The 26,663-nt window shown below is 38.2% G+C and overlaps 1 protein-coding gene across 3 annotated transcripts; it reads right to left on the reverse strand.

Annotated features, from left to right (window-relative positions):
* On the reverse strand, positions 1-26,663 carry SAAL1 (serum amyloid A like 1). 3 transcript variants are annotated; one of them, XM_007098470.2, is made up of 12 exons: positions 26,508-26,663; positions 24,833-24,946; positions 17,667-17,750; positions 14,039-14,118; positions 11,919-11,978; positions 11,670-11,785; positions 10,634-10,814; positions 7,927-8,009; positions 7,648-7,836; positions 4,624-4,817; positions 2,377-2,469; positions 1-1,675 (listed from the first exon to the last, which is right to left on the reverse strand). In XM_007098470.2, exons 1-12 carry the CDS (start codon positions 26,637-26,639, stop codon positions 1,583-1,585), a joined length of 1,419 nt encoding a protein of 472 aa, XP_007098532.2. In that variant the 5' UTR covers positions 26,640-26,663; the 3' UTR covers positions 1-1,582. The 3 variants fall into 3 exon arrangements, with proteins under 3 accessions (XP_007098532.2, XP_042814814.1, XP_042814815.1); XM_042958880.1 differs by lacking the exon at positions 26,508-26,663 and adding an exon at positions 26,139-26,366; XM_042958881.1 differs by lacking the exon at positions 26,508-26,663 and adding an exon at positions 25,094-25,114.

Consider the following 26,663-nt stretch of genomic DNA (forward strand, 5'->3'; position numbering starts at 1 on the left):
TTTCAATAGTAAGATTTTAATTTTATAGTTCAATTCTTTCCAACAGGGACACTTTCAATAATAAAACGAGCACCAAACTGGAAAGGGTGTAACTCTTCTCAATAACGCTACATCCTGTGTTTTATCAGTAAAAGTCACTTAAGGAAAAAATACAAAATGTGAGACAAGGCCAATGCTTTAGAGCCAAGAAGATTCTGCAATAAATTGGGAACGGGCTATACCAGAAGAGAGGTTTAAAGAGCTGGCTTTGCAGAGGAGGCTGGGAAGATGGCAGAGTAAGAGGATCCTAACCTCACTTCATCCCACAAATAAAACTAGATTAATAGTCACATTAGCGTAAATAACCCAGAAAAAAACCTGAAGATTGGTAAAAAGCTGGCTTTGTTATTCCTGATATTTTCTGAAAACTTATTAAAAATTCTATTTTCAGTAACTAAAATAATGCAAACTGAATGCTTCCCTAAGTGTACCTGGCTGATTCTCTGAATATATTTAATTCAGGAGCACTATAAAGAATGATAAAAGTATGTGAGGGAAATCATGTATAGCAGTCTGTATCCAATCAGAAGTTCTTAAGCTCCCTCTATCTTAATTTTAAAAATGTGAATTCACTCAAGCAAATCATTTTCTGAAATTCAACCACTGGAATTATGCTGAAAATAGAGAATTTTGCTAATGTACTTTTATCAAAATGTTACATTTTTATCTTCATACTTACAACTTTGAAGAAAAACTGAACTGTAACAAAGCTAAACTAAAAACTGCCTTTGAATTGTTACTGACAATCTGGCATGTAAGTGACACAATTAAGAGTCACAGAATGGCTAAGATGTGTTTTCATACTGTAGCAAACACCACAGACTATCAAAAAGCCTTTCACATCTCCCTTCTCTTCTTGCCTTTCTCTCTTGTACAGATCTTAGAAAAAAAAAGTATGTACTTGATTTCAAATACATGCAGAATGGCCTTGCAACACAGTTCTGGCCATGGAGGGCTGTCCTTTAGTCTTATAACCCCCTTAACCACAAGACAATGAATACAAACACAAAGGCCTACACAGCAGACCACGTGGAGAGGAAAAAGAATCAGGATCCCTGAGTCAAATAAATCAGGTCTAGACTGCCCACCTCTGGATTTCTTATTGCATTAGAAGCATAAAAGCTATCAGATTAAGTTGTTACAATAGGGTTTTCTATAGTGCAGCTGAATGTACTTTAGTGGATACAAATACAAATTTCTCACATAAAAATCAAATTAAGAGGTATGAAGAAAATCTTCACCAACTCCTCAATCTAAAAAGAACCTCAGTGATAAGCTTGTATTTTTGTTTTCTTTACCTGAAGAGGGCAAATAAACACAAAACCATACATAAAAGGGAGGTGGGGATTTGATGGCAGAGGAAACTCCTGATTCCAATGCCAAATGAAAGTGAGATAAGACTGGAGCAGGGAGAAGAGCATGAGTATAGCACCAGACAATAAGGGTCCAACAGGCTTTACCTAACATCTCCTATATGTCAATATCAACTGTCAGTGAAGAAAATAAAGTTCATTTATTGGGCAAAGGAAACTTAATTCAGTTATTAAGTCTGAACTTTCAAACTTGGGAAGCTTTCCTCCAGGTCATCAGCAAGAGTTTTATCAACTTCATGTAGAATTTTGAGAAAGTCTTCTATCTGTGAGTCAAACAAAAGAACCAAATAAATGGAAGTAGAAGAAAAGGTGGTTTACGATACTGATTGGTGACTATAAAAATAATAAAAATGTTCTACCCGTGGTTTCTAAACAGTCCAAAGGAAAACAAATGTTGACAAATCCCCAGATGACAATAAAGACTATTACAGTCATTCTCAGTTCTCTGAAACATCAAAGAAGGGACGAGCTCATACCACTTTGTTTTATTCTTGAAATTCTTGAATGTTTATACTCCCAATGCTTCCCCTTTAGGGTCCACTATTGGAGTTTTATCCTCTTCCTTGATGACATGGCCTCTCCCTCCCACATTCCATACTACATTTTCCTAAAAAAATTCCTATTTTGAAATTGCCTCTAATGGTAGCAAATGTGATATAATTTGAAGAATGATAAAAACCTACTGACCATTCTCACCTAAGAATCTTATCTTTAATATATATGCTTACTTCATAACAGTGAGGGGTCCAATAAATTCAGGGCTGACTCCATTCTCTTAAAATTAGAATAGCTATTCAGGCTAGTCCCGTGAATTACCCAGCAGTCATTTATCTGACAAGGGCACTAAGTCATGTGAATTGCAGGCACGATCTTTTTTGACAATGGTCTCAGGGATCAAGCACTTACATAGAAACATTTAGTAATCCTCTAAAACTCAGCCACCTATACACTTATTCATACTCACCACAGGACTATAAAAAGGAAGAAGGTTTTTAAATGCACAGGAACATTTCTGTTTGCTTAACTGGCCCTCCTTTACTCCCTGAGCCACAGTCTCCTAAAACAAACAAAAAAAGATTTGGTAAAAAAGAAAAACCTCTTTAAATTTTTTTTTAATGTTTCTTTTTGAGAGATGTGGGTGGGGGGGCAGGTAAGGCAGAGAGAGAGAGAGAGAGAGAGAGAGAGAGAGAGAGAGAGAGAGAGAGAGACAGACAGACACGGAACTCCAGGCTCTGAGCTGTCACGATGTAGAGCTTGAACTCACGAACTATGAGAGCGTGACCTGAACCGAAGTTGGAGGCTTAAACTGACTAAGCCACCCAAAGCCCCAGAAGAGGAAAATTTCTAAAGCTTTATCTGATTAATAAATATAAATCAGTATATATAATTCCGTACTGATCCTATGGGCATTTCAGATGTCCCAAACTGAACCCAGCATCATCCCCCCCTTATGTAAACCCAAACACTATTTCACGGAAGACCACCACCCACCCACCCTGCTGCACAAAGCAGTAACCTGGGATACAGCCAAGATTTTTCCTCCTTCTTTATTGCTGACCCATCCTCCTAAGAGTTTAATTCTACTCTACCAAATCTCTCTCATCCCATCCTTCCTTCTTCATCCACACTTTCACTGTTTAGGCTCTCAATATTTTTCAGATTACTCTTAAAGGTTACCACCCATAAGAGCCTGTTGGTCTGTAGGTCTCCAGTTCTAATCCTCTCTCTTGCTTTTGGGGTAATCTTTCTAAAAAACAGATCATATCACTTGATCCTTAAAACCGAACTCTCCAGTAGCTCCTCAGTTTCCTCAAGATTAAATCCATATTCCATGAAGTACAACACATAAGAATTTTCATGACATATCCTGGTTTATTCTCAGTCCACCTTCCTTCTACATTCCTGCCACTTAAAAAAAAATCCCTCTAAAAACAAAATCACATTGGGGTGCCTGGGTGGCTCAGTCGGTTAAGCGTCCGACTTCGGCTCAGGTCACGATCTCACAGTCTGTGAGTTCGAGCCCCGCGTCAGGCTCTGGGCTGATGGCTCAGAGCCTGGAGCCTGCTTCCGATTCTGTGTCTCCCTCTCTCTCTGCCCCTCCCCCATTCATGCTCTGTCTCTGTCTCAAAAATAAATAAAAACGTTAAAAAAAAAAAATTAAAAAAATCACATAAAAGTGACAGTAAACAATGGGAAAAATACTTGCAATGAATATGCAAAAGACATATTATTGCCCAAGGAGTTTATGTAAATAATCAAAACAGATAAATCTATAAAGTAGGAAACACAAATAATACACAAATACATGGAAAGATGTTCACCTTCACTAAAAAAAAAAAATGCAAGTCAAAATAAGGCATAATTTCTCACCCACTGAACTTTAATATAAAAATTGTAATACCCAATACTAATAATCATGTAAACCCAGCATTTTCATATGAAAGCATTTGGTAGTATGTAGTCATTAAGCCTCAGTCATCTTCACTTTAAAAATGCTAAGCCCAGTAATCTGACTTCTGAAAATCTATGCCAAACTAATAACCCAAATCTGGAAAAGGAAGCAGGATAGTTGACACCCCGCACACCCCCCTCCAAAAAAAAAAAATTACCAGAATAACAGAAACTTCTTTTAAGAAATATTCTTCTTAAAAAAATTCAACGAATATGAATATATTCTAAATGGTTATATTTATATTTTTTCTAAGATACATGGAAAGAAAGTATGCCCAAAGGAATAATATGCTAACAATCCTGAGCATATTCAGGAAGAATACTCCTTAAAACAAGTTTGCAGTAAATTTTGAAAACTGGCTTTTTGGCAAACTGGGTATTAAATAAACTGGCTTTTGGTAAAATGTCTGTCAGTAAATTTAGAGTCTGGAAAAGGGCTCACAGTGCTTGCTTCAGCAGCATATATACTAAAATTGGAAAAGAGCTCATAATATAATGTTTGGTGTAAACAGCAGTCTATAAAAAGTCTACATACTGGTTAAAAGCATGTGAAAAACACATATATAAATATACCAAACTACATCAGTTCCTGGGTTATAATTATAAACTTACACTGATAAGTTTTTTCTCTATTTTCCCAAACTTATATAACATAATTATACTTTTATATTAAAAAAATACTACAGTAATAATAAGGTTTGAAGCATTAAGCAACCCACACTTTCTTTTGCTGATGAAACCATCAATATTTCTTTCCTACCTTTGTTAAAACCTGAAAAATATTAGAAAGAAATTCACATGAAATATCCTTTAAGATTTTCAAGTGGAAATCATCTTGGGTTAAATCAGACTTTTTCGTTTCTTCTGTGTTAGAGTCTACTGAGTTTTCTGGCTTCTTCTGACAATGTTCCATGTTTTGTAAGACACGAATCAAGCTGTCAATTAGAGGAAGATCTAGTGTACAAAAGAGGCATGGAATTAGCCAGTTAAATCTGGTCTCTCCTCCTTGTGTTGATTCATTCATTCATTCAAAAGTACTGAGAGTACTCATCAAAATAAAAAGCTTCTGCACAGTGAAGGAAACAATCAGCAAAACTAAAAGGCAACCCACGGAATGGGAGAAGATATTTGCAAATGACATATCAGATAAAGGGTTAGTATCCAAAATCTATAAAGAACTTATCAAACTCAACACCCAAATAGCAAATAATCGAGTAAAGAAATGGGCTAAAGACATGATAGACACTTCTGCAAAGAAGACATCCAGATGGCCAGCCGACACATGAAAAAATGCTCAACATCATTCATCATCAGGGAAATACAAATCAAAACCACAATGAGATACCACCTGACACCTGTCAGAATGGCTAACATTAACAACTCAGGCAACAACAGATGTTGGCGAGGATGCAGAGAAAGAGGATCTCTTTTGCACTGCTGCTGGGAATGCAAACTGGTGCAGCCACTCTGGAAAACAGTATGGAGGTTTCTCAAAAAACTAAAAATAGAACTACCCTGCGACCCAGCAATTGCACTACTAGGCATTTATCCACGGGATACAGGTGTGCTGTTTAGAAGAGACACATGCACCCCAATGTTTATAGCAGCACTGTCAACAATAGCCAAAGTATGGAAAGAGTCCAAATGTCCATCGATGGATGAATGGATAAAGAAGATGTGGTATATATACACAGTGGAGTATTACTCGGCAATAAAAAAAGAATGAAATCTTGCTGTTTGCAGCTACGTGGATGGAACTGGAGAGTATTATGCTAAGTGAAATTAGTCAGTCAGAGAAAGACAAAAGTCATATGACTTCACTCATATGAGGACTTTAAGAGACAAAACAGGTGAACATAAGGAAAGGGAAACAAAAATAATATAAAAACAGGGAGGGGGACAAAACAGAAGAGATTCATAAACATGGAGAACAAAGTGAGGGATGCTGGAGGGGTTGTGGGAGGGGGATGAGCTAAACGGGTAAGGGGCATTAAGGAATCTACTCCTGAAATCATTGTTTCACTATATGCTAATTTGGATGTAAATTTTAAAAAATAAAAAATTTTACCAAAAAGTAAAAAGAAATAAGTAAAAGAAAAAAAAAGTACTGACAGTACTGTACTGTAAGTAAGTACTATGAGTACTGTAAGTTAAGTACAACTTACTAGTTACTAGATATTTTATTTCAGGTACTACAGATATGGTGGCAAACAAGATCTTTCAGGCCATAGCCTTCAAGAGGCTCTCAAATAAACTAATGAATAAAACAGATCATTTCAACTTTGGGTGAGTTCTAGGAAGAAAATTAAAAGAGAATATAATAAAGCAGCCAGCAGAGGAGGCTCTTTGAGGGGAGAACTAATAGAGAAGCATCAAGGTAAAGAGCCCAGGAAAACATATCAGGTAGAGGAAACAGTAAGTGCAAAAGCCCCAAAGAGGAAACGGTCTGAGGAACTAAAAGGCCATTATGGCTCAAGCCAAGTGAGCAAGGGGGAAGGAGGGCACAAAACAAATTTCAACAGTTGGGCAACAGTCCTATCATGCAGTGCCTTTGGAGGCCATAGAGAAAAAGAATTTGAATTTTCAACTTTATCATTAAAATCCTAAACAAAGCTTTAGGATGTTTCTTTTAGTATGTTCTTTTAGTATGTTCTTTTAGTATGTTTCTTTAAGTTAAATTTCAAAAAGATTATGATTTCTTCAAAAACTGAATAATCATTTAAATTAGCCTACAGTAAAAACTGAATACAGGGGCACCTGGGTGGCTTGGTCAGTTAAGCATCTGACTTTGGCTCAGGTCATGATCTTACAGTTCATGAGTTCAAGCCCCGCATTGGACTCTGTGCTGACAACTCACAGCCTAGAGCCTTCAGATTCTGTGTGTGTCTCTCTCTCTGCCCCTCCACTGCTCACACTCTTTCTCTCTCTCTCTCTCAAAAATGAATAAACTTTGAAAAAAAAAATTTTTTTAATGAATATAAAAAATAAAACTAGGGGTGCCTGGGTGGCTTAGGCTTAGAGAGAGAGCATTCTCTCTCTCAAAAATAAATAAAAAGCATTAAAAAAATAAATAAAAATTAAAAATTAAAAAAAAAGATTTGTTTTTGTAACTTGTCAAATTCAGTGTTAAACAAGAATAATAGTCAAAAACATTCTGAAAAATTAGGATGAAAGGAGACTAGCCCTACTCGGCATTAAAACGTAAAGTTTTAATAATTTAAAAACTATAGCTACTGATACATGAATAGAGCAATAGAAGGGAATAAAACATATAGGGAAACTCAGAACACAGTAAATGACAAAATTTCAAATCAGTGTGGATAAACCAGATTATTCACTAAATGATGCTGAGATAACGGAATAGCAATCTGGAAAAAAGCTGAAGCCATACCTCACATGTAACAAGTGATTAGATTCTAAATGGATCATGAATTTAATTGTAGTCATAAAAAAAAAAAAAAATCACTCTGTGAAAAACCATTCGTTTACATAGGAAAATATTCATATTATACTTCTAAATTTAAAAAGTTGCCTAAAAAGCAGGACTTAAAAATATATATGCATGTGAGTATATAGTAATTATCTCTGGATGGTGGGATTATAAGCACTATGCTTCCTTTTATAAATTTTGCAAATTTTTTTGTAGTGAACATGTCATATTTTTATAATCAGGGGAATAAAAGTACTAACACAAACAAACAAACCAAATGAACAATAATCCCAAGCCGGGGCTCTAAAATCTAACAGACTAGAATTTACTCTAGTGAACGAAAATGCTACTTACCTTCTTCTATCTTTAGATACTCCTGTTCAGCCTGTGAAGCAAAGATGGCAGACAACACTGAATAAACAGAGGCTAGCACAGTTTTCTGTTCTTGAAGTATGATGGGTGGGTCATCAGATTGGCAAAATTCATGGCAGACCAGGTCAAAAAGTAAATTCCAAGTGTCTTTTCCAGTAGCAGGACACTGTACTTAATAGAAATGATAAAAAAAAAAAGTAGTTATATAAAAACAAAACAATTCAATGAGTAATTCCTGTGCTTCCCTATAAAACACCTTACCAATAGCTTGAATTCCATCATCCACTGTGGTAAGCAGCTGTAAGACATGCATGTAAACATCGAGCCCTTCTAGATTTTCAGAACTAAATTCAAAAAACAAAAACACTGAATCAACAACTCTGTGGGACTGCAATCATTCATTCATTCAACAAATACTTATCACTCTGTACTAGTCATTGCCCAGGTGCTAAGGATAAAACAAGAAAAGGGCGAAGTCTTGGTGCTCACCAGAACTTACATGTTAATGGCAAAAACAGTCAAAAAACAAAGAGATACTATGGAATATAATCAACACTCGAGAATGAGAAGTAAAAATTCCTTTTGGCCCTGTCCCACAAAAGCAACAATGCAGAAACCTTTGAGGTGATACTTTATCATTCCGGTTTACTTAAATAATCAGGACAAAAAATGACTGAAACTTTTATAGAATGAACGATAGGCCCACTGCAGCAAGCAAGCATCAACAGTAACAATGTCCTCCAAACTTCAGAGGACTCCCCTAGATCCCTTAGCTGAGAATACTAAAAGCACGTAAGTATAATTTTTGTGATCAACAGTTTGGATTCCTGGAAGCTCACAATCTTAGTTCTTCAAATGATTAAGTGAAAATATAGTGAACAATAAAAAAAAAAGGCTCATATTTAAGTACCTACTACTTTCAGGCACTATGTTAGCAGATGGGAAAACAGAGACGTGTAAAACATTGTATCTTCACAAAGTTTACAGTCTAAAGAAAAGAAGATAATTAAAGGAGCAATCATGATAAAATGATAGGACTGTAACACTAAAGTAAGTCTAAGGTACCAGAGAACCACATGGCAAGCAGTATTAACTAAGTTTAGAGAGTTGAGAAAGGCATCTTAAGAGAAATGATATTTATGGGGCGCCTGGGTGGCTCAGTTGGTTGAGCATCTGACTTAGACTCAGGTCATGATCTCACAGTTCGGGAGTTCGAGCTCCGCGTCAGGCTCTGTGCTGACAGCTCAGAGCCTGGAGCCTGCTTCCGATTCTGTGTATCCCTCTCTCTCTGCCCTTCCCCCCGCTCATGCTCTGTCTCTCTCTCAAAAATAAAAAATAAACATTAAAAAAAAGAGAGAGAGAAATGATAAATTAAGCACAGACATGAAGGAGGAATGTTTGAGGTAAAAGAGACATGGTACGCAAAGGCTTGAAGGCCAAGAGAGGTTGGTTCCCTTGAGGAAAGAAACTTCACATGGTTGAAACACACAGAACAAGTAATAAGGATGGGGAGGCACTGCAGAGCCTTGTAAGCCATGCTTGTTAAAAACCTGGACCTTGGAGCACCTGGGTGGCTCAGTCAGTTGAACATCTGACTCTTGATTTCAGCTCAGGTTATGATCCCAGGTGTGTCGATCAAGCCCCTCATCAGGCTCCATGCTAAATGTGGACCCTGCTTACGATTTTCTCTCTCTCTACCCCTCTCCCTGTCCCCCCCCCACTCCTCCCCAACTTGCTCAAGCATTTGCATGCTCTCTATATAAAAAAAAAAAATTTGGACCTCATCCTAAGGAAGACAATGGAAGAGTTTGAAGACATCTCACGAGTGAGATGATGAGTATGTGTATTGGAAAGATGGTTCTAGAGTCTAGGCTTGGAAGGAGCAGCCTTGAGGTAGGGAACTCAGGTGAGAGAATGCCATAGGTGTCTAGCTGAGAGACAGTGGCCTGAACTATGACTGTAAGAAAACACGGGTAGATCATAAAGACATGGTGTTGAACAAAAGAACTAAGACTCAAAAGAATACATACAGTATAGTTTTTTTCACAAGAAACTCAGAGCCAAAATATATGGAATAATAAAACTATAGAGTAAAGCAAATAAATAATTGCTGACAAAGTCCAGAAAGTAGTCATTTCTAAGTGAGAAAGAGAATTGGGATTTGGAAGGGACACACAGGGGCCACGGAGATGAGGCCCTGTTTTCTGTAAACGTAAGTGTTTGCTTCGTAATTATTCATTAAGTATAAATTTGTTTTTATAGGCTTTCTTGTATATACACCATACTTCACAATGAAAGTGTTGAAAAAATTAAATAAAAACTCTACTTTGATATTTGACATTGAGAATAGTGAGGAAGCAGGTTTGGAGAAAAGATGTTAAGTTTAATCCACCTGGATAAAGGACATAAAAGACTTTAGGTGGGTTATTAACCACCAACGTTATACGACTGAACATTAAGCAGATCAATTCACAAGTTAATTTTCTAGTGACTAGCAAGAAACAGTTTCAATGACCTACAACACCTAGTAATCACTCCTGGCAAGACATCAGAGCCCAAAATTCAGTCACATATCTAAGACTGACATATAAACGTAAGAAGCAAGAAAACAAATGCCGTCTGACGTTAACTGAAAAAGTTGTTAAATGTTTAATGGAAAATAAAACACCAGAAAATCTTTCCTATATGACTTAAATTACACAAAATTACAGAAGATTTTAAGACCATAACCATAATTAATGCTGGAAAATAGCCTATAGCTAACTAATATTAGAATAGGTACTTTGCAACCATTATGATTCTTAAAAAGAGCAAACACAGGGTTACCACAAATATTAGTAGTGAATCCAACCTGACAAAGACTGATGGGGTGCTATTCATCCTGTCAAAAAGAAACTAAAACTTACATCTATGGATATTTCCAGCAATCGGATTTTCCCCAAACATTTTGCGCAAAAAGCTCGCTTACCGTACTTGTTTGGCAGCTTCAAGTACACAGGGCACAATTTTAAACACTGGCTGCTCTTCAGCATCTTCCTGGGGTTGGTCCAGAGGCTGAACAGCCCCATTTCTAATCCATTCCAACATTAGCTTCTCGTCCAAATCAAAAAGTTTGTCCACAACTTCCCCTATTTTCACCAGCAAGTCAACTGCAGACGATAAAATAGTTATTGAAATGAGAAGCAAAATTTTAAAAGCAGTAAGGTTAGGGGTGCCTGGGTGGCTCAGTTGGTCAAGTGTCCGACTTCGGCTCAGGTCATGATCTCGTAGCTCGTGGGTTTGAAACCCCCAATGGGATCTGTGCTGACAGTTCAGAGCCTGGAGCCTGCTTCAGATTCTGTGTCTCTGTCTCTCTGCACCTCCCCTGCTCACACTCTGTCTCTCTTTTTCTCTCAAAAGCAAATAAACAAACAAAAAAAAAAATTAAAAAGCAGTAAGATTAACCAACAATCCTAAAGCTATTCCAAGAAAACCAAATCTTACCAAAGTATTACTTATTAAGGGAGATTTATTCACCTCCTTTGTTTAAATTTGTCTTCCTTTTTTTGTTTTTTTGAGTGAGACAGAGAAGGCTCAAGTGAGCAAGAGACAGAGAATCACACAAGGGCCACAGAGAGAGAGAGAGAGAGAGAGAGAGAGAGAGAGAGAAGCAGGGTTCACCCAAAGCGGGGCTTGAGCTCATCCTAAGTGGGGCTCAAGCTCACCTGATGTGGGGCTCAAGCTCACCTGATGTGGGGCTCGAACTCACAAACTGTGAGATCATGACCTGAGCCAAAGTCAGCTCAGCTTAATGATGGAGCCACCCAGGTGACCTCTTCCTTCATTTTTAAATGGGGGACTGATCAGTATCCTGGCAGCTTAAGAAGAAATTTTGTATCTTGAATCGAAATACTTTTTCACCTGACACTAGATGTATTTTTTTAAGCAACCTCCAGAAATAGTTACATGGCTTCCTAACAATTAAATAGAACCAAAAATTTTTCCAAGATTACATGGTGACTTACCATTTGTTGAACTTGACATAATGAAACAAATACTATCATAAATAGCTGGATATTCCCGGATTCTTTCAACCCAGACACTGGCCACTTCTGTCTGGGAAAGACAAGTAAGCAACAACCTACAAAATAAATGTGAACTTAGTATCTATTTTGAAAAACATTAAAGGAAATTCAAGAATGAAGAATTAACTCTATTGTCCAAGATTCCTGTATGAATGAGCATATAGAATACATAGAAAGAAGAAAGCATACCGGCTTGTTTCCAGCAGAGTAGGAGGGTCTGAATCATACAAACAGTGCAGTAACACCTGTCTATAAAAACAAAAAAGTTAACCCAATATGCATCATTTCTCTCATTTCAAATATCAAGGTAGGGTTTTCATTTAATTTTTTTCAACATTTTCATTGTGTAGTACATATAAAAAAAGGCCTACAAATACAAATTTATACTTAATGAATAATTACAAAGCAAACACTTATGTTTACAGAAAACAGAACAGTGTCTCATCTCCATGGCTCCTGTGTGTCCCTTCCAAATCCCAATTCTCTTTCTCACTTAGAAATGACTACTTTCTGGACTTTTTCAGCAATTATTTCTTTGCTTTACTCTATAGTTTTATTATTCCATATATTTTGGCTTTAAGTTTTTTGTGAAAAAAATTATACTATATATATTCTTTTGAGTCTAGTTCTTTTGTTCAACACCATGTCTTTAAGATCTACCCATGTTTTCCTACAGCGATCGTTCTTTGATTCACTGCTGCAGAACATTCCATCATATGAATATAAAACAATTTATGTTTCTAGCCTACTACTGATGGATATATGGATTAATTCCACTTAGAGCCACTTCAAGCAATGCTCCTGTAACACTTCTCCTCTGATGTACATGTGCACGGTTTATCCTACCATATACACGAGTGGGATTGCTTGGTCACAACATCTGCGTTGCTTATCTTCCAACTTGACTAAATAATGCCCAACTGTTCTAAAGTGGCTGAACAAATTTATATCCTATCACCAAAGTAAATTGTTTCATATTATTTTTAACATGACTCATTCTTAGTTTTTTTTTTTTTGAGAGAGAGACAGAGTGTGAGTGGGGGAGGGGCAGAGAGAGAGGGAGACACAGGATCCGAAGAAAACTCCAGGCTCTGAGCCATCAGCACAGAGTCCAATGCAGGGCTTGAATTCATGGACCACGAGATCATGACCTGAGCCTGAGCCACCAAGGTGCCCTACGTGTCCTCAGATTTTTGATAGGAACCACTAGAGACCAAATATAATCCTAGGTCATTCACTCCATGAATGATTGTTAAATTACTGAGGGAGGAATAAATACCTTAACCTAGGATCTTTTTTTTTTTTTAATGTTTACTTATTTTTGAGAGAGAGAGAGAGAGAACGCGCGCAAGCGGGGGAGGGGCTGAGAGAGGGAGACACAGAATCTAAAGCAGGATCCAGGCTCTGAGCTGTCAGCACATAGCCCAATGCAGGGTTCGAACTCACGAATTATGAGATTGTGACCTGAGCCGAGGTCAGATGCTTAACCAACTGAGCCACCCAGGAGCCCCTTAAACAAGGATCTTAAAGTCATTCCACATCTAGAAGAGGTAGTCAGCTCTATTTTAGAGACCCAGGTACTTAAATCCTGTGATAAAGCCTCACAGCCCTAGCTGACAATAACCATCCAGAACACTTATCTATTATGAATTTCTTTAAAATTCTGATTTAACAGCCATGAACCCTCTGCCTAGAAAATGTATACACTCACAACATTTAGTATATAATTCTAGAGTATTCTCAGACCTCTTAAAGTAACCACTAGGGTTTCCACCACTAAAAAACCCTCTGCCTAAAACTTTCCTGCACAGGAAAGAGAACTAGCCTCCAAGCAAAAGTAAGAAAGCCTTTGAATCACAGAGGCTGCGCTGTATTCTCTAGTCTACTGGTAAATCCCGTTCCCCAATCTTAAGAGTTCTCAGGGTCACCCTGGTCAGTAAATTTAGTTTTTCCAGACCGGCTCTCTGGGCCCTTGGATTCCCTAAGCCTAACTTGTTTGAGACTCTGGTCAGGTGCCCCATCACCAAGCTTTGCCCTGCTGGGTCTTATCCGGTCAGGCTTACCCTCTGCTGATTGTTTAGATCCTTTTACTACCAATAAACAGGCCTAAATCCTCAATCAGCCAACAAACACTGTGGAAGCCCCTAGCTACCATCAATATATGAAGTTCCTAGATACTATTCATCAGGAGAAAGGAAGCACTACATTTCATACAATTTTCCTATATCTCCTATGTATTAGGATTTCTTAAGAGATATGAAATATTAATTTATTTTGTAAAAACATAGTTCTTATATAATAAAACTTACCCAAGATTTTTATCACTGCTGATGGACACACATATCTCTTGGAAACAGGCCATATTACCTAAAATTCCCACACAGATTTCCTGCCAAATTAAACGTCACAGGTCACAATGGCTCTAAGATGAAAGACACATACAAAAATAATAACTTGAAAAAAACTTTCACTGAGACAAGTTTGGGGGGAGAAGAGGTAGCATATAGAAATATATATACTGCCTGCACCCTAATCTTGACAAGTTTACAGTATTTGACAAGAAAAAGAAAGATCAAAGGCAGCCACAAGTTATGGAAGAAGAAATCTTATGGATGAACTGAGTGTTCAATGATTAGTAGGATTCAGACATGCAAAGAAGAAGAAAGACATTCAGACAAGGGGGAAAAGATCAGCAAAGGCAGGGAGGGAGTAATGCACATGGCTCATACACTGAGTACCAAGGGAGCAGCCTGGCTGTTGCACAAAATTGAAGAATAGCACGAGATAAATAAATACAGCAGGTAAAAAGGATCAGGATTAAGGGACCTGAATGCCATGTTGGAAGAGGTTAGATTTAATCTAGGAAGCTATCTGGATCCATAAAGACCTTCAAGGAGGGGAGCAGCATTCTGTAATGTTATTTTAGGAAGATTATTTTGGCAGCAAAATGCATAATGCATGATAGTGAAAATATGTTAAAGGAAGTTAATAATCTCAGTAATAACTGACAATGTTTACTTAGCATTTACTATGCCCAGGTACTACTCCAAGCACTTTCCATATACAATTTCATATAATAATTTATGAGACAGGTACTATTATCCCTATTTTTCAGACAAGGGAACTAAACCACAGAGAAATTAAGCAACTTGTCAGGATCCCCAACGAGGCAACAGCAGAGTTCCAGAGGCTGAGCGTTTATCAACTGTGCCATACTGCATCTCAGTAATCAAGATGCAACATGAGGGTGATGCTGGAAGGCATGGAAAGGGATGAAGCTGAGAAGACTCAAGGTGGAAAGCAAAATAATCTGATGGGAGACAAAGGGAGAAGGCAGTTGAACATGAATCTTAGGTTTCAAGTTTCTCATTTCCCCAGTGGGAGATACTGATCCCCCTGACAGGAAAACTGGAAAAGAAGTGTTGGAAAAGACACAATGAGTTTAGTTAGGATAGTGTTTCCAAACTTACTGGAACATAAGAATCATTTGGGCAGGCAGCGTGTTAAAAATACAGATTTCTGAGTCCCATCTCAGAGCTACAGAATCAGAATCTCCAGGGTAGGGTCTAGGAGGCTACTGTTTGCAAAACACAACACGTAAATTTTATGACCAGGTAAGTGTGTTAATCACTGAGTTACAACATGCGGGACTCTGGACAGGAAAATGCAGCATGCGAGCAGAGAACGCCTGAAGAAAGTTGAAGATGTGGCACCAGAAGTCAGAAGGAATGTCACAGCTTTGATCCCACAGGCACAGATTCACAACTTAAAGATTGTAAAGTGTGGATAAGCTCACTAAGGAAATGAATTCAAAGAGGACGAGGGTTCTGGGTCTACACCTTAGAAGAAGTCCACACTCTGTAGGAAGAAAGAAAAGTCAGTAAAAGTGACAGAGAAGTGACTGAAGAGGTCAGAGACTAGAAGAATGAGGTGGCACCAATGCTCCAGGAAGGGAAAGTTTCAATAAAACGACGGCTGTCACATGTTGGGAAAAGATTAAAAGAGAATAGGGTCAGCAAAGAAACATAAATTTCCCTTACAAACTAAAGAGAGAATAACTGAACTTCCAATCAAAGACCAAGTTTCTCAGTTTTGGCTGCTAACTGGAATCAGCTTGAGGGAAATTTAAAAGCTGTGTGGAGTCTCACACTTGGAGATTCTGTTTTAACTGATCTGGGTAGGGCCTAACTCGGGATTTTTTAAAAGGTCCCAAGGGCAAAGCTTCTCAAATGTGGGCCCTGGTCCAGAGCAATAGTATCATCTGGGAACTTACTAGAAACCCTCGATTCTACCACAAACTTGATGGATCCGAAACTCTGGAGGTGGGCCCAGTAATCAGTGGTTCTGGGACATGCCAAACTTTGAGAGCCTGTGTTCTAGATGATTCTAACATATGGCCAAGTCAGAGGACCACTGCAGTAGGTAGGGTGTGACTCACAGACATATATAATGATATGACTAATTCCCGAAAGGTGCCATTACTGACATTAGCTTATTTTCTTTAAGTACTAATCATGAGTCAATGTATTTAAATTAGAATGATCCAGGAGAAAATCATGTAACTGTCAAATCTTTGTTAATTAATTTCTTGGGTCATTATATTAATGACCCAAGAAAAAGACAGTTCATCAGTTCATTAGGCCCCAATTCAGGTAAACACTGCCCTAAATAAAATCTGAATTCAGCATTCAATTTGTAAAAATATACTACAGACTTCGCCATACTTTCAAAAAAAGAGAGGCAAAGAAATAGAGTGGTTATACTGAAGTCAAGCGGCCTAGGCTCACACCCCAGCTTTCCCAGCTGTATGGCCCTGGAAAAATTAACCAGAGACTTAGTTCTTTTATTAAAAAGTGAAGATAAGTTCCTATCTCATAGAGTAGTAAAACCAAATACCCAGTGAACAGCAGTTATTCATAAGCATAATTACTTAATACTTCCTAATCACCCATGATATGCATAGCATATGGCAACCTAAATGACACAAGAACACAACATAAAAGACGAAAGGAGAAGCACAGATAATTCTTTTGAGGAGTTGACCAGCAGCAATGGCCACTGAGAGCTTACTTATTTAGGAAGGCTTAGATGAAAAGAACCCCTGGGATAACAGATGTGAATACTGAGAGGGGATGGACGGTGTATAAAGGGAGGCATGGAGATGGTGATGACCACAGTAAGCTGAGACAAGGAGTAGACAGGCCTTGCTAAATTAGAAGGACCATCTGTAGGGTAGATTTTATGCTGGAAAGATGAATTAGATTCAGATTATGGAAAAGTCCTCAGTGTCAGGCTGAGTTCAGAATGAAGGTTTTTAAGAATGGAGGATTTTATTTATAAAAAAGAGCAATCAACAGAAATGGGAGGTCCAGGCAATGTTCCCTGTTCTGCCACATATTAGCAACATAACTTCGGTTATGCCTGATTTCCATAGCTGTTAAATGAAAGTACTGATCTCCCTGATCCAACCGAAATCTAAAGATTTGACTCTAATAATTTCAAACAGCATATTACCTAGTGCCAGGCAATGTTCAATAAAAATCTGTAGACTGATTTGTGGCCAGTAAGAAAATTAAAGACTATCTTTTTTTTTTTTTTTTTTTTTTTACAAAGTTAATTTTTTGGTTCTTAAACCTGATTCCTGATTTACTGATTTTTTTTTAATGTTTATTTATTTTTGAGAGAGAGAGAGAGAGCACATGCACAGGAGGGGCAGACAGAGAGGGAGACACAGAATCCAAAGCAGGTTCCAGGCTCTGAGCTGTCAGCACAGCAGAGCCCCACGCGGGGCTCGAACCCACGAACCGTGAAATCATGACCTGAGCTGAAGTTGGACACTTAACTGACTAAGCCACCCAGGCGTCCCTAAAGACTATCTTTCTAGCACTTCTACGGTTACTGCTCCAAAGAGGAAGCTTTCAAAATGTATATACTTACTCTTAATCGAGGACATCTGGATTTGGCCAATACTCCCATAAATATGTCAGGGGCATTAAATTCTTGGAGAAATAAAGCCACATCCTGAAAATTAAAAAATGCGTATTACTTTGGATGCTGAATAGTCCTTTTTAAATCCCATAGTACAGACAAACATAAAAAAAACAATAATTCTATGTGTAACTCCTTTGAGGCTCAAGGAAAAAAGCCATAGGTTAGGAACTGTATCATTATGCAAAAGTAACGTTCAAGAGTCTTTGTGCTATCTGGTCCCAAGGCAATGGAAAAAATCCATAAACAAATCTAAACTGTGATAGTCTAGGGGATTGTCTTCTTTTTCTGCCCTAAATGTATTTACCTTAATGATCTTTCTATCTACCAGCAATGTTCATTAACTCATTCAAACACATTTGCTGGTTGCCAGGTATCTTGATAGACGGTGAGGTAAGGAAAAAGAGTAAAACTCATTAACTAGTGTCTTCTAAGAGCTTAAAACACAATGGGGGAAACAGGTAAAAACTCCTACTGGGTCATGCTCCAAATGAGAATTTGTGTTTTCAAAATTCTCAACAGAAAATAATTCTGATCACGACGTAACTACTACACCTTCATACCTCCTTCCTAGAGTCTGCCCAGGCCACACTGCCTAGAGGGACACACCATACCGGTGAATGAACCTGGAGTGGACATGTGACCCAATCTTGCATGTTCCAAGACTGAATCAGCTTGCTGTGGATGTCTGTGTTGCACAATATTTAAATAAAATTAAGTTTCTGGTGGTCTATTGCCTTAGATTTTCACCAAACTTGAAGTGTATATTTGCGATAGCTTAACTTAAAACCCAGGCTATGGTGAAAAAGCTCTTCAAAGGGACTTGGAGGCACCTCAAAGAGAGAGGCAGTAATCCTTCATAGCAGCTGAAACCAAGGTAACCTGCATGACTGTTGACTGGAAGCGACATCCTATAATTATTAAGAGAGCACAGTCAGAGAAAACAGTATTTTCAAAGATACACTCCAAACTGAAAGTCACAGCAACAGATGCTCCCCACTCTAAGTGTTTAAAGTGCTGTTTGTCACGTGGCCAACTCTTAGGGCATGCAGGGACTGATTTATTTAATGACAGTTAATAATTCCTAGGGTAGCAAAGAGTTAGGTGACCTAACAATATCAACAGCAATAATAATAATAATAATAATGGCAATTTACATTTATTGAGCAACTTGTAAATACCAAGTACAGTGAAGTGGTTTGCACACTATCTCATTTAATTCTCAAAACCCTATGAAGTAGTCATTATTATTGGCCCCATTCCACTAATAAACAGGTTTTATAAGGTTAAGCAACCTGCCCAAGGTTAAACAATCAGTAGAACAGATCCAGAAGAACAGAATCCAGATGAGTGTGACTGCCATACTCTTAACCAGCACACCAATGCTACCTCCCAGCTATTCATTCATTCACTCACTCATGCATTCATTCATTCACTCTTCACCAAGTATTTACTGAAAAACACAAGTAACAGGCACTATTTGAGGCTCTGGGGGACACAACAGTGAACAAGCTAGATAAGTTCCCAGTCTCATGGAGTTTTTATTCTAGAAAGATAAATAAACAATAAACACATAAACAACTGAACTACATAAACAACTGAACTACATAGTATGTGCTAGAAGCCAACATGGGAGAGGACTACTTCAGATGTATCAGAGAAAAGTACCTCTAAAGAGGTGACATTAAGCTTTTAAGAAAAGGAACTTAATCTATCAGAGGACACAAAGGCCAAATAACAAGGTAAGTGTTATGCAACAGAGTGAACAGGTTTCATGAGAGCCCAGAAGAGACGAATTCTGTTTGGAGTGTCTGTGGAGGTGTCACAGAGAGGTGACATTTAGGCTGGGTCATATAAGATGAGAAAGATTTTGCTGGCTGGAGGCCATTCCAGGCAGACAGTGGCATGAACAGAGCATGAACACATGAAAACACAGAAAGCATCTGCAAGTCTCTGGTCCTGCTCAAACACTAATGGTAGGGGATAAGGCTGTGACACTGGAAGGACTTTATACCAGTTATTGGTGGACAGCTCAGTTCTCTAGCAGTGCTTCAAGAGCTATCCTAAGAAGGTGAAAAGGAGGCCAAGAACATGACCCTCCCTTCCACCAACAATCTTTTCCAAAGAGCAGCTCTGTTTTACCTATTATGTATTTGAGGATTTCGCATTAAGATTTTATTTTAAAAAATGGGTTCTAGCTCTTAAAAAAATATTTTTTTAAAATCATAGCTTCTCAATAATTGTAGAGCAAGTAGAAAAAAAGACTTGACCAATACTCTCAACCAACTTGATCCAACTGACATTTATAGTACACTCTACCCTGCAACAGCAAAATACACATTCGTTTTAAGTGAACATGGAACATTTACCAAGATAGATCACATTTTGAGCTATAAAACAAGTCTAAATATATTTTTAAAAAGACGCAGAGTGTTCACTGACTCCAGTAACAGATAAATAACTGAAAACCCCCAAATATTTGAAATCTAGACAACGTACTGCTAAATAACTCAGCAGCTGAAGAAGAATTAAAGGAAAGTTAGAACTAAACTAAATGAAGAGGAAACCCCAACATATCAGAATCTGTGGGATACTGCCAAAGCAATAGTTAGAGGAAAATTTATAGTGTTATACACCTATATTAAAAAAGAAGAATGGTCTCAAATCAAATGACCTCAGCTTCCACCTTGAGAAATTAAAAAAGAACAACAAATTAAACCAGAGTAAATAGAGGAAAATAAAAAAGGGCAAATTAGTAATCAATGAAATAGAAGACAGGAAAGCAACAGAGAAAATCAACAAAACAAAGCCTTTAGGGAAATCAATAAATTAAACTTCCAGCCAGAATGATGAGGGGAAAAAGACAGAAGACACAAATTACTAAGATCAGGAATGAAGAGAGGTGCCATCACTACAGATGCTACAGATAATTAAATGACAATAACATAATACTTTGAACAACTTTACACCAATAAACTTGACAACTTAGATAAAATGGATAAATTCCCTGAAGAACATAAACTACCAAAGTAACCTGAATAGCCTTATACCTATTTAAAGGAATTGAATTTAAAATCTTTCCTACAATATACTAAAAACCACTAAATGGTGAATTTTATGGTAGTGAGTTATATCTTAATGAAACTGTTGTTTAAAAAAAAAAAAACTTATTTTTTTAAAAGTAGTAAATATACAAAACTGAAAGTAAACAAACAACAAAAAACAAAAACTCCAAGCTCAGATGACTTCACTGGTGAATTCCACCAAATATTTAAGGAAGAAATACTATTAATTCTGCACAAACTCTTTCTGGAAAACGAAGAGGGAAAAGTTCCCACTCCATGAGGACAGCATTACCTTGGTACCAAAACCAGACAATGACAAGAAAACGAGTATCTCTCATGAAGATAGATAAACGTTCTAAGCAAGATTTTAGCACCTTGAAAATCAATCAACTCAGTATACCATATTAACAAACTAAAAAGAAAAACTATGTGATCATCTCAACTGACTCATCAAAAGTGTAACACAATACATAATCCATTCCTGATAAAGACTCTAGGCATACTAGGGAAAGAAGGGGACTTTCTTAATCTGTAACTACATCATACTTAGTGGTGGAAGACCAGGTGTTCTGCCACCATATTAGGAACAAGAAGATGCCCCCCTTACCACTTCTAGTCAACTTCATACTGGAGCTTCTGGCCAGAGTAAATGTAAGAAAAAGAAATAAAAGCAATTCAAATTGAAAAAGTAGTAAAACTTCTCTTCATAAATGAAAACCAGCTGCAGGATATGACACACAAAATCAACCATATTTCTATATACCAGCAATGAACAGATATTGAAATTTTTAAAAATACCATTTACAATAGTATCCAAAAATATGAAATACTTAGGAATAAATTTGAGAAAAGATGTGACATACCTATACACGAAAAACTATAAAACTTTGCTGAAATTAGAGAGAACCTAAATAAATGGAAAGATATACCTGTTCAATTTATCAATCCTTCCCCCAAATGATCTATAAATTCAACACAATCTCAGCCAAAATCCTAGCAGGCATTTTGTAGAAACTGACAAACTGATTCTAAAATTAGTATGGTGGGCGCCTAGATGGCTCAGTCCTCCTCCAAATTCGGCTCAGGTCATGATCTCATGGTTCTTGAGTTCAAGCCCCACGTCAAGTTCTGTGCTGACAGCTTAGAGCCTGGAGCCTGCTTTAGATTCTCTCTCTCTCTCTCTCTCTCTGTCTCTGCCTCTCCCTCACACTTGCGTGTGCACTCAGGCACTCTCCCTCTCTCTTTCTCTCTCAAAATAAATAAACATTAAAAAAAATTTTTTTAGTAAAAGGCGAAAGATTTATGCAATTTGAAGAGAAACCAGAGCATAAAAAAAAAATTTTTTTTTTAAATAGTAAAATTAGTATGGAAATACAAAGGACCCAGGACAACCACAACAACTCTGAGAAAGAACAAAGTTGGAAGATTAACACTACCTGATTTCAAGATTGATTATAAATCAACAAAAATCAAAACAATCAAAACAGAATTAAGACAGACAAATAGATCAATGAAACAGAAGAGTGCATCCAAAAATAGGCTCACATGTACATACAGATAACTGATTTTTGACAAAGGTACAAAGGCAATTCAGTGGGGAAAGGACGGTCTTTGTAAAAAATGAGCTCGACGGGGCGCCTGGGTGGCGCAGTTGGTTAAGCGTCCGACTTCAGCCAGGTCACGATCTCGCGGTCCGTGAGTTCGAGCCCCGCGTCAGGCTCTGGGCTGATGGCTCGGAGCCTGGAGCCTGTTTCCGATTCTGTGTCTCCCTCTCTCTCTGCCCCTCCCCCGTTCATGCTCTCTCTCTGTCCCAAAAATAAATAAAAAACGTTGAAAAAAAAAAAATTAAAAAAAAAAAAAAATGAGCTCGAACAACTGGTCATCCATATGCAAAGAAAGTAAACTTCAATCCATACTTTGCATCACATGCAAAAATTAACTCAAAATGGATCACAGACCTACCAGTAAAACCTAAAGTTATAAAACTTTTAGAAAAAAATAAAAACAACTAAGAAAACAACACAAAGAGTGGGCAAAAGAGTCAAACAGGCACCAAAAGATACACAGACTGCAGATAAACACATGAAAATATTGTCAACATTATTAGTAATTAGCGAAATCCAAATCACAATCACAATGAGAATCACTACACACTTACTAGAATGGCTAAAATCAAAAGACTGACATCAAGTGTTGGTGAGGAAGAGGAGAATGTGGAACTGTATCTCATACACTGCTTATGATAATGTAAAATATAAAAACCACTTTGTAAAATACACATTTTTTTACACACTCTGTAAAAAACACAATTCAGACTTTCTTAAAAAGTTAAACATACACCTACCATACGACTCATATTACTCTAGATATTTAGCCGAGAGGAAGGAAAACACATGTCCATAACATACTTATACACAAAAATTCAGCTTTAACTATAATAAACTACCAACAACTCAAATATCCATCAACCGAGAAATAAATGAATAAATCATGATATTACATAAAATGAAATAACACTCAGCAATAAAAAAATAAACTACTGAAAGACACAAAATGCATGAATCTTAAAACAATGATGCTGAGTGAAAGAGCCAGACCCCTCCAACAAAAGGGGTCCCATTTATGTACCACTAGAAAATGCAAATTGCTCTGAAGTGAGAATGACTATCAGTGGTTGCCCAGAGAGGGTGGAGGCTGGGAAGGGCAAGAAGAAGGGATTACAAAGAGACAAAGAAACTTTTGGGGGTGAGAGTATGTTCTCTCTTTTTTTTTTTATTTAAAAAAATTTTTTTTAATGTTTATTTATTTTTGAGACAGAGACAGACACAGCATGAACGGCGGATGGTCAGAGAGAGGGAGACACAGAATCTGAAGCACGCTTCAGGCTCCGAGCTGTCAGCACAGAGCCCGACGCGGGGCTCGAACTCACGGACTGTGAGATCATGACCTGAACCGCGGTGGGACGCTCAACCAAGTGAGCCACCCAGGCGCCCCTAGATATGTCTCTTTCTTAATTACAGTGATGGCTTCATGCATGTATACACATCAAAATTTTTCAAATTATGCACTTTAAATATGAACAATTTCTGTACATCAATTACACCTCAAGAATACACACTTTTTTTGGTGTCAATTATACCTCAATAAGAATGTATCAAAAAAACAGCTGAAGATAACAAACAGCCATGGACAATTTTTAAGACAGAACACAATTAAATCTGTGTTTAGGAAAAAGAGAGCTTTCATGGCAATGTGGAGGACAGAGGGAAGTAAAAAGACCAGAACAAGGATTTTAATCAGGAAGCTAGTGGAAAAGTCCAAATAATTAAGTGAGAGATTATGTATGTCAATCTCTTTTCGCCTCTTTTTTTTTTTAGTGTTTGTTTATTTTTAGAGCGTGTGTACACGGGCAGAGAGAGAGGGAGACAAAGAATCCCAAGTAGGCTCTGCGCTGTCAGCACAGAGCCCAGCTTAGGGATGGATCCCACAAACTGCAAGATCATGACCTGAGCCAAAATGAAGAGTCAGACGCTAAACCAACTGAGTCACCCAGGCAACCCTCACCTCTTTTCTTACCTGTAAGATAAGGGTACTACCTGTATCACAGGGTTATTGTGAAAAACAAATGGAATAATACATATGAAAATGCCACTGAGCTACAGAGTACAATGCAAATGTTAAAATGTTATTTTGCAATTTATACACACATGGTTCCCTCTTGTCCCCTTCTAATTTAATTATGGTACATCAGTGGTCTCCTACACAAGGTCAGCATTCTCTTTACATAGATAAGTATCAGAACTTTCCTGCACTACAAGCATTCCTGCATTCATGAGAACTATATATTTAGCCCCAATCTAGTGACAGCTCAGACCCTCTACCCTCCCAAGACAAAAGTTTAGCATTTACAGCTCATTCCCTGTACCATATGACTACAGACACTAAAGTGTTTCCCCAGAGACTTAAGGACTGAAACTTAAAAAAAAAAAAAAAATCCATTCACCATCTCCTTCCCCAACAGTCTTTTCGGTTTCATTTCCAACCCCATACCTCATCCATGGACATATCCCAGACTCTGCAAATTTCATTCTCCATTTCTTCATCGAGCTCCATCTGTTGCTCCTCCTCGTCTGAGCTGGATTTGGTGTTTTCAGGGCTAACCATCTTCAACACAAAGGAAGAAATGACATGGATAAAAGCTGCCCGTAGTACTCATCAAGTAATATTATCCTATAATCACTCACAAGTCACAAAGGCACTGTCCTCAAAGTATCTTCTCTTGCAGAAACCTTGTTTAAAAAAAATCACTACCTGGGGCACCTGGGTGGCTCAGTCGGCTAAGCGTCTGACTTTGGCTCAGGTCACGATCTCACGGTTCATGGGTTCGAGCCTCGCATTGGGATCTGTGCTGACAGCTCAGAGCCTGGCGCCTGTTTCAGATTCTGTGTCTCCCTCTCTCTCTGCCCCTCCCCCACTTGCGCTTTTAAAAATTTTTAAAAATTACCACCTTGGGTAGACCAACGTTCATCTAACATTCGTGGAGTAAATACTGTTACGAGGCACTGGGGTAGAAATACACAAATGAATAAATTTAAGCCCTTGCTTTCAAGCAGTTTAGGCCCTAGAGAGGAAAACACATGTAAACTAATAATCACAGCAAAAGACTATGGGAGTCAAGTGAATTGTGGGCAGAGTTGTGAAAGCAAAACAATGGACCAATGACCTATGCCTGGAGAGTTTGGGCAAATTTCTCCTAGGAGGTAATCTTTAAGCTAAACCTCTGAGGGAGAACAGGAGTTTGTTTGTGAAGAGGGGGGAAAAGAACATACCTAAGAAAGTGCAAGAGTTCAGATTTAAGAAAACGGCCTGGCAATGTTTGGGGAATGGTGAGTAGTTGAGTGTGTTATGGGCAGATGTGTCTGGGAAGGTTGCAAAGCTGTATTGCAAGCTAAGAAATATGCATTCTTCTCCTGCAGGCAAAGGAAACTAAAAGGAGTTCCCAAAAACATTTTTTTTTTTCTTTGGTTGGTTTGTTTAAGGACGATTATTCTGGCATCTACACAGAAGATGCACTGGTGAGGACAGAGACTGGAAGTAAAGAAGTCAGTGAAACGTGGGAGAAGAAAGTTCACGTGTACTGAGAGCTTCTACAAGCCAAACACTATGGTGAGCATTCTGTGCCCACGATAATCTTATTTATCCTACACAATAACGCTATATACAATAACAAAGGTATTTTCATCCCACTTTATACAAATTGAGAAAGAAACTGAGGCTCTGAACGGTTAGGTGACTTGCCCAAAACAGGTGCCGAAGCCACGCTATTGGTATCAGAGCTGAAGGACTTCCAAATCACCATTTATTCTTCTACAACAAACGTCCACGAAATAAATTGGGCCCTAGGCTTCAGAAACGACACTGGGAATGGAGAGCAAAAACACGAGCAATGTATGTACGTGATCAGACATTTTCGGAGAATTTGTAAAAGTAAAATATTTTAACCGTAGGCATTCTAGTCTCCCTGTCACTTATCTCCCGTTGTGTTGAGAGGTACTGGGAAAGGCTCCCGAAGAGGCGGCCAGGACTCTAAGCGCGAGGCCCCGAGAAGGGTCGTCGGGGTGGGGGAGGGGGATGGCGGCTCCCTGGGCCCGAGGGGGCTGCCAGAGGCGTGGACGAAGGGCTGGGGCAAAGGGAGGGAGCCCACGCGAGGCGAGACGTTCCACACCTGAATGAGTCCACTGAGGACACCGAAGAGCCAGTGCTTGCTGTAGACCGTGCTCCCTATGCAGTCTCCCCCAGCACCCTCCTCCTCCTCCTCATCCCGACTGGGCAGCGGCGGCGAAGGGTTGCGATCCATGACTTCACCGCCACTCGCTCTGAG

The sequence above is a fragment of the Panthera tigris genome, chromosome D1, assembly GCF_018350195.1.
Source record: "Panthera tigris isolate Pti1 chromosome D1, P.tigris_Pti1_mat1.1, whole genome shotgun sequence".
Classification (NCBI taxonomy): Eukaryota; Metazoa; Chordata; class Mammalia; order Carnivora; family Felidae; genus Panthera; species Panthera tigris.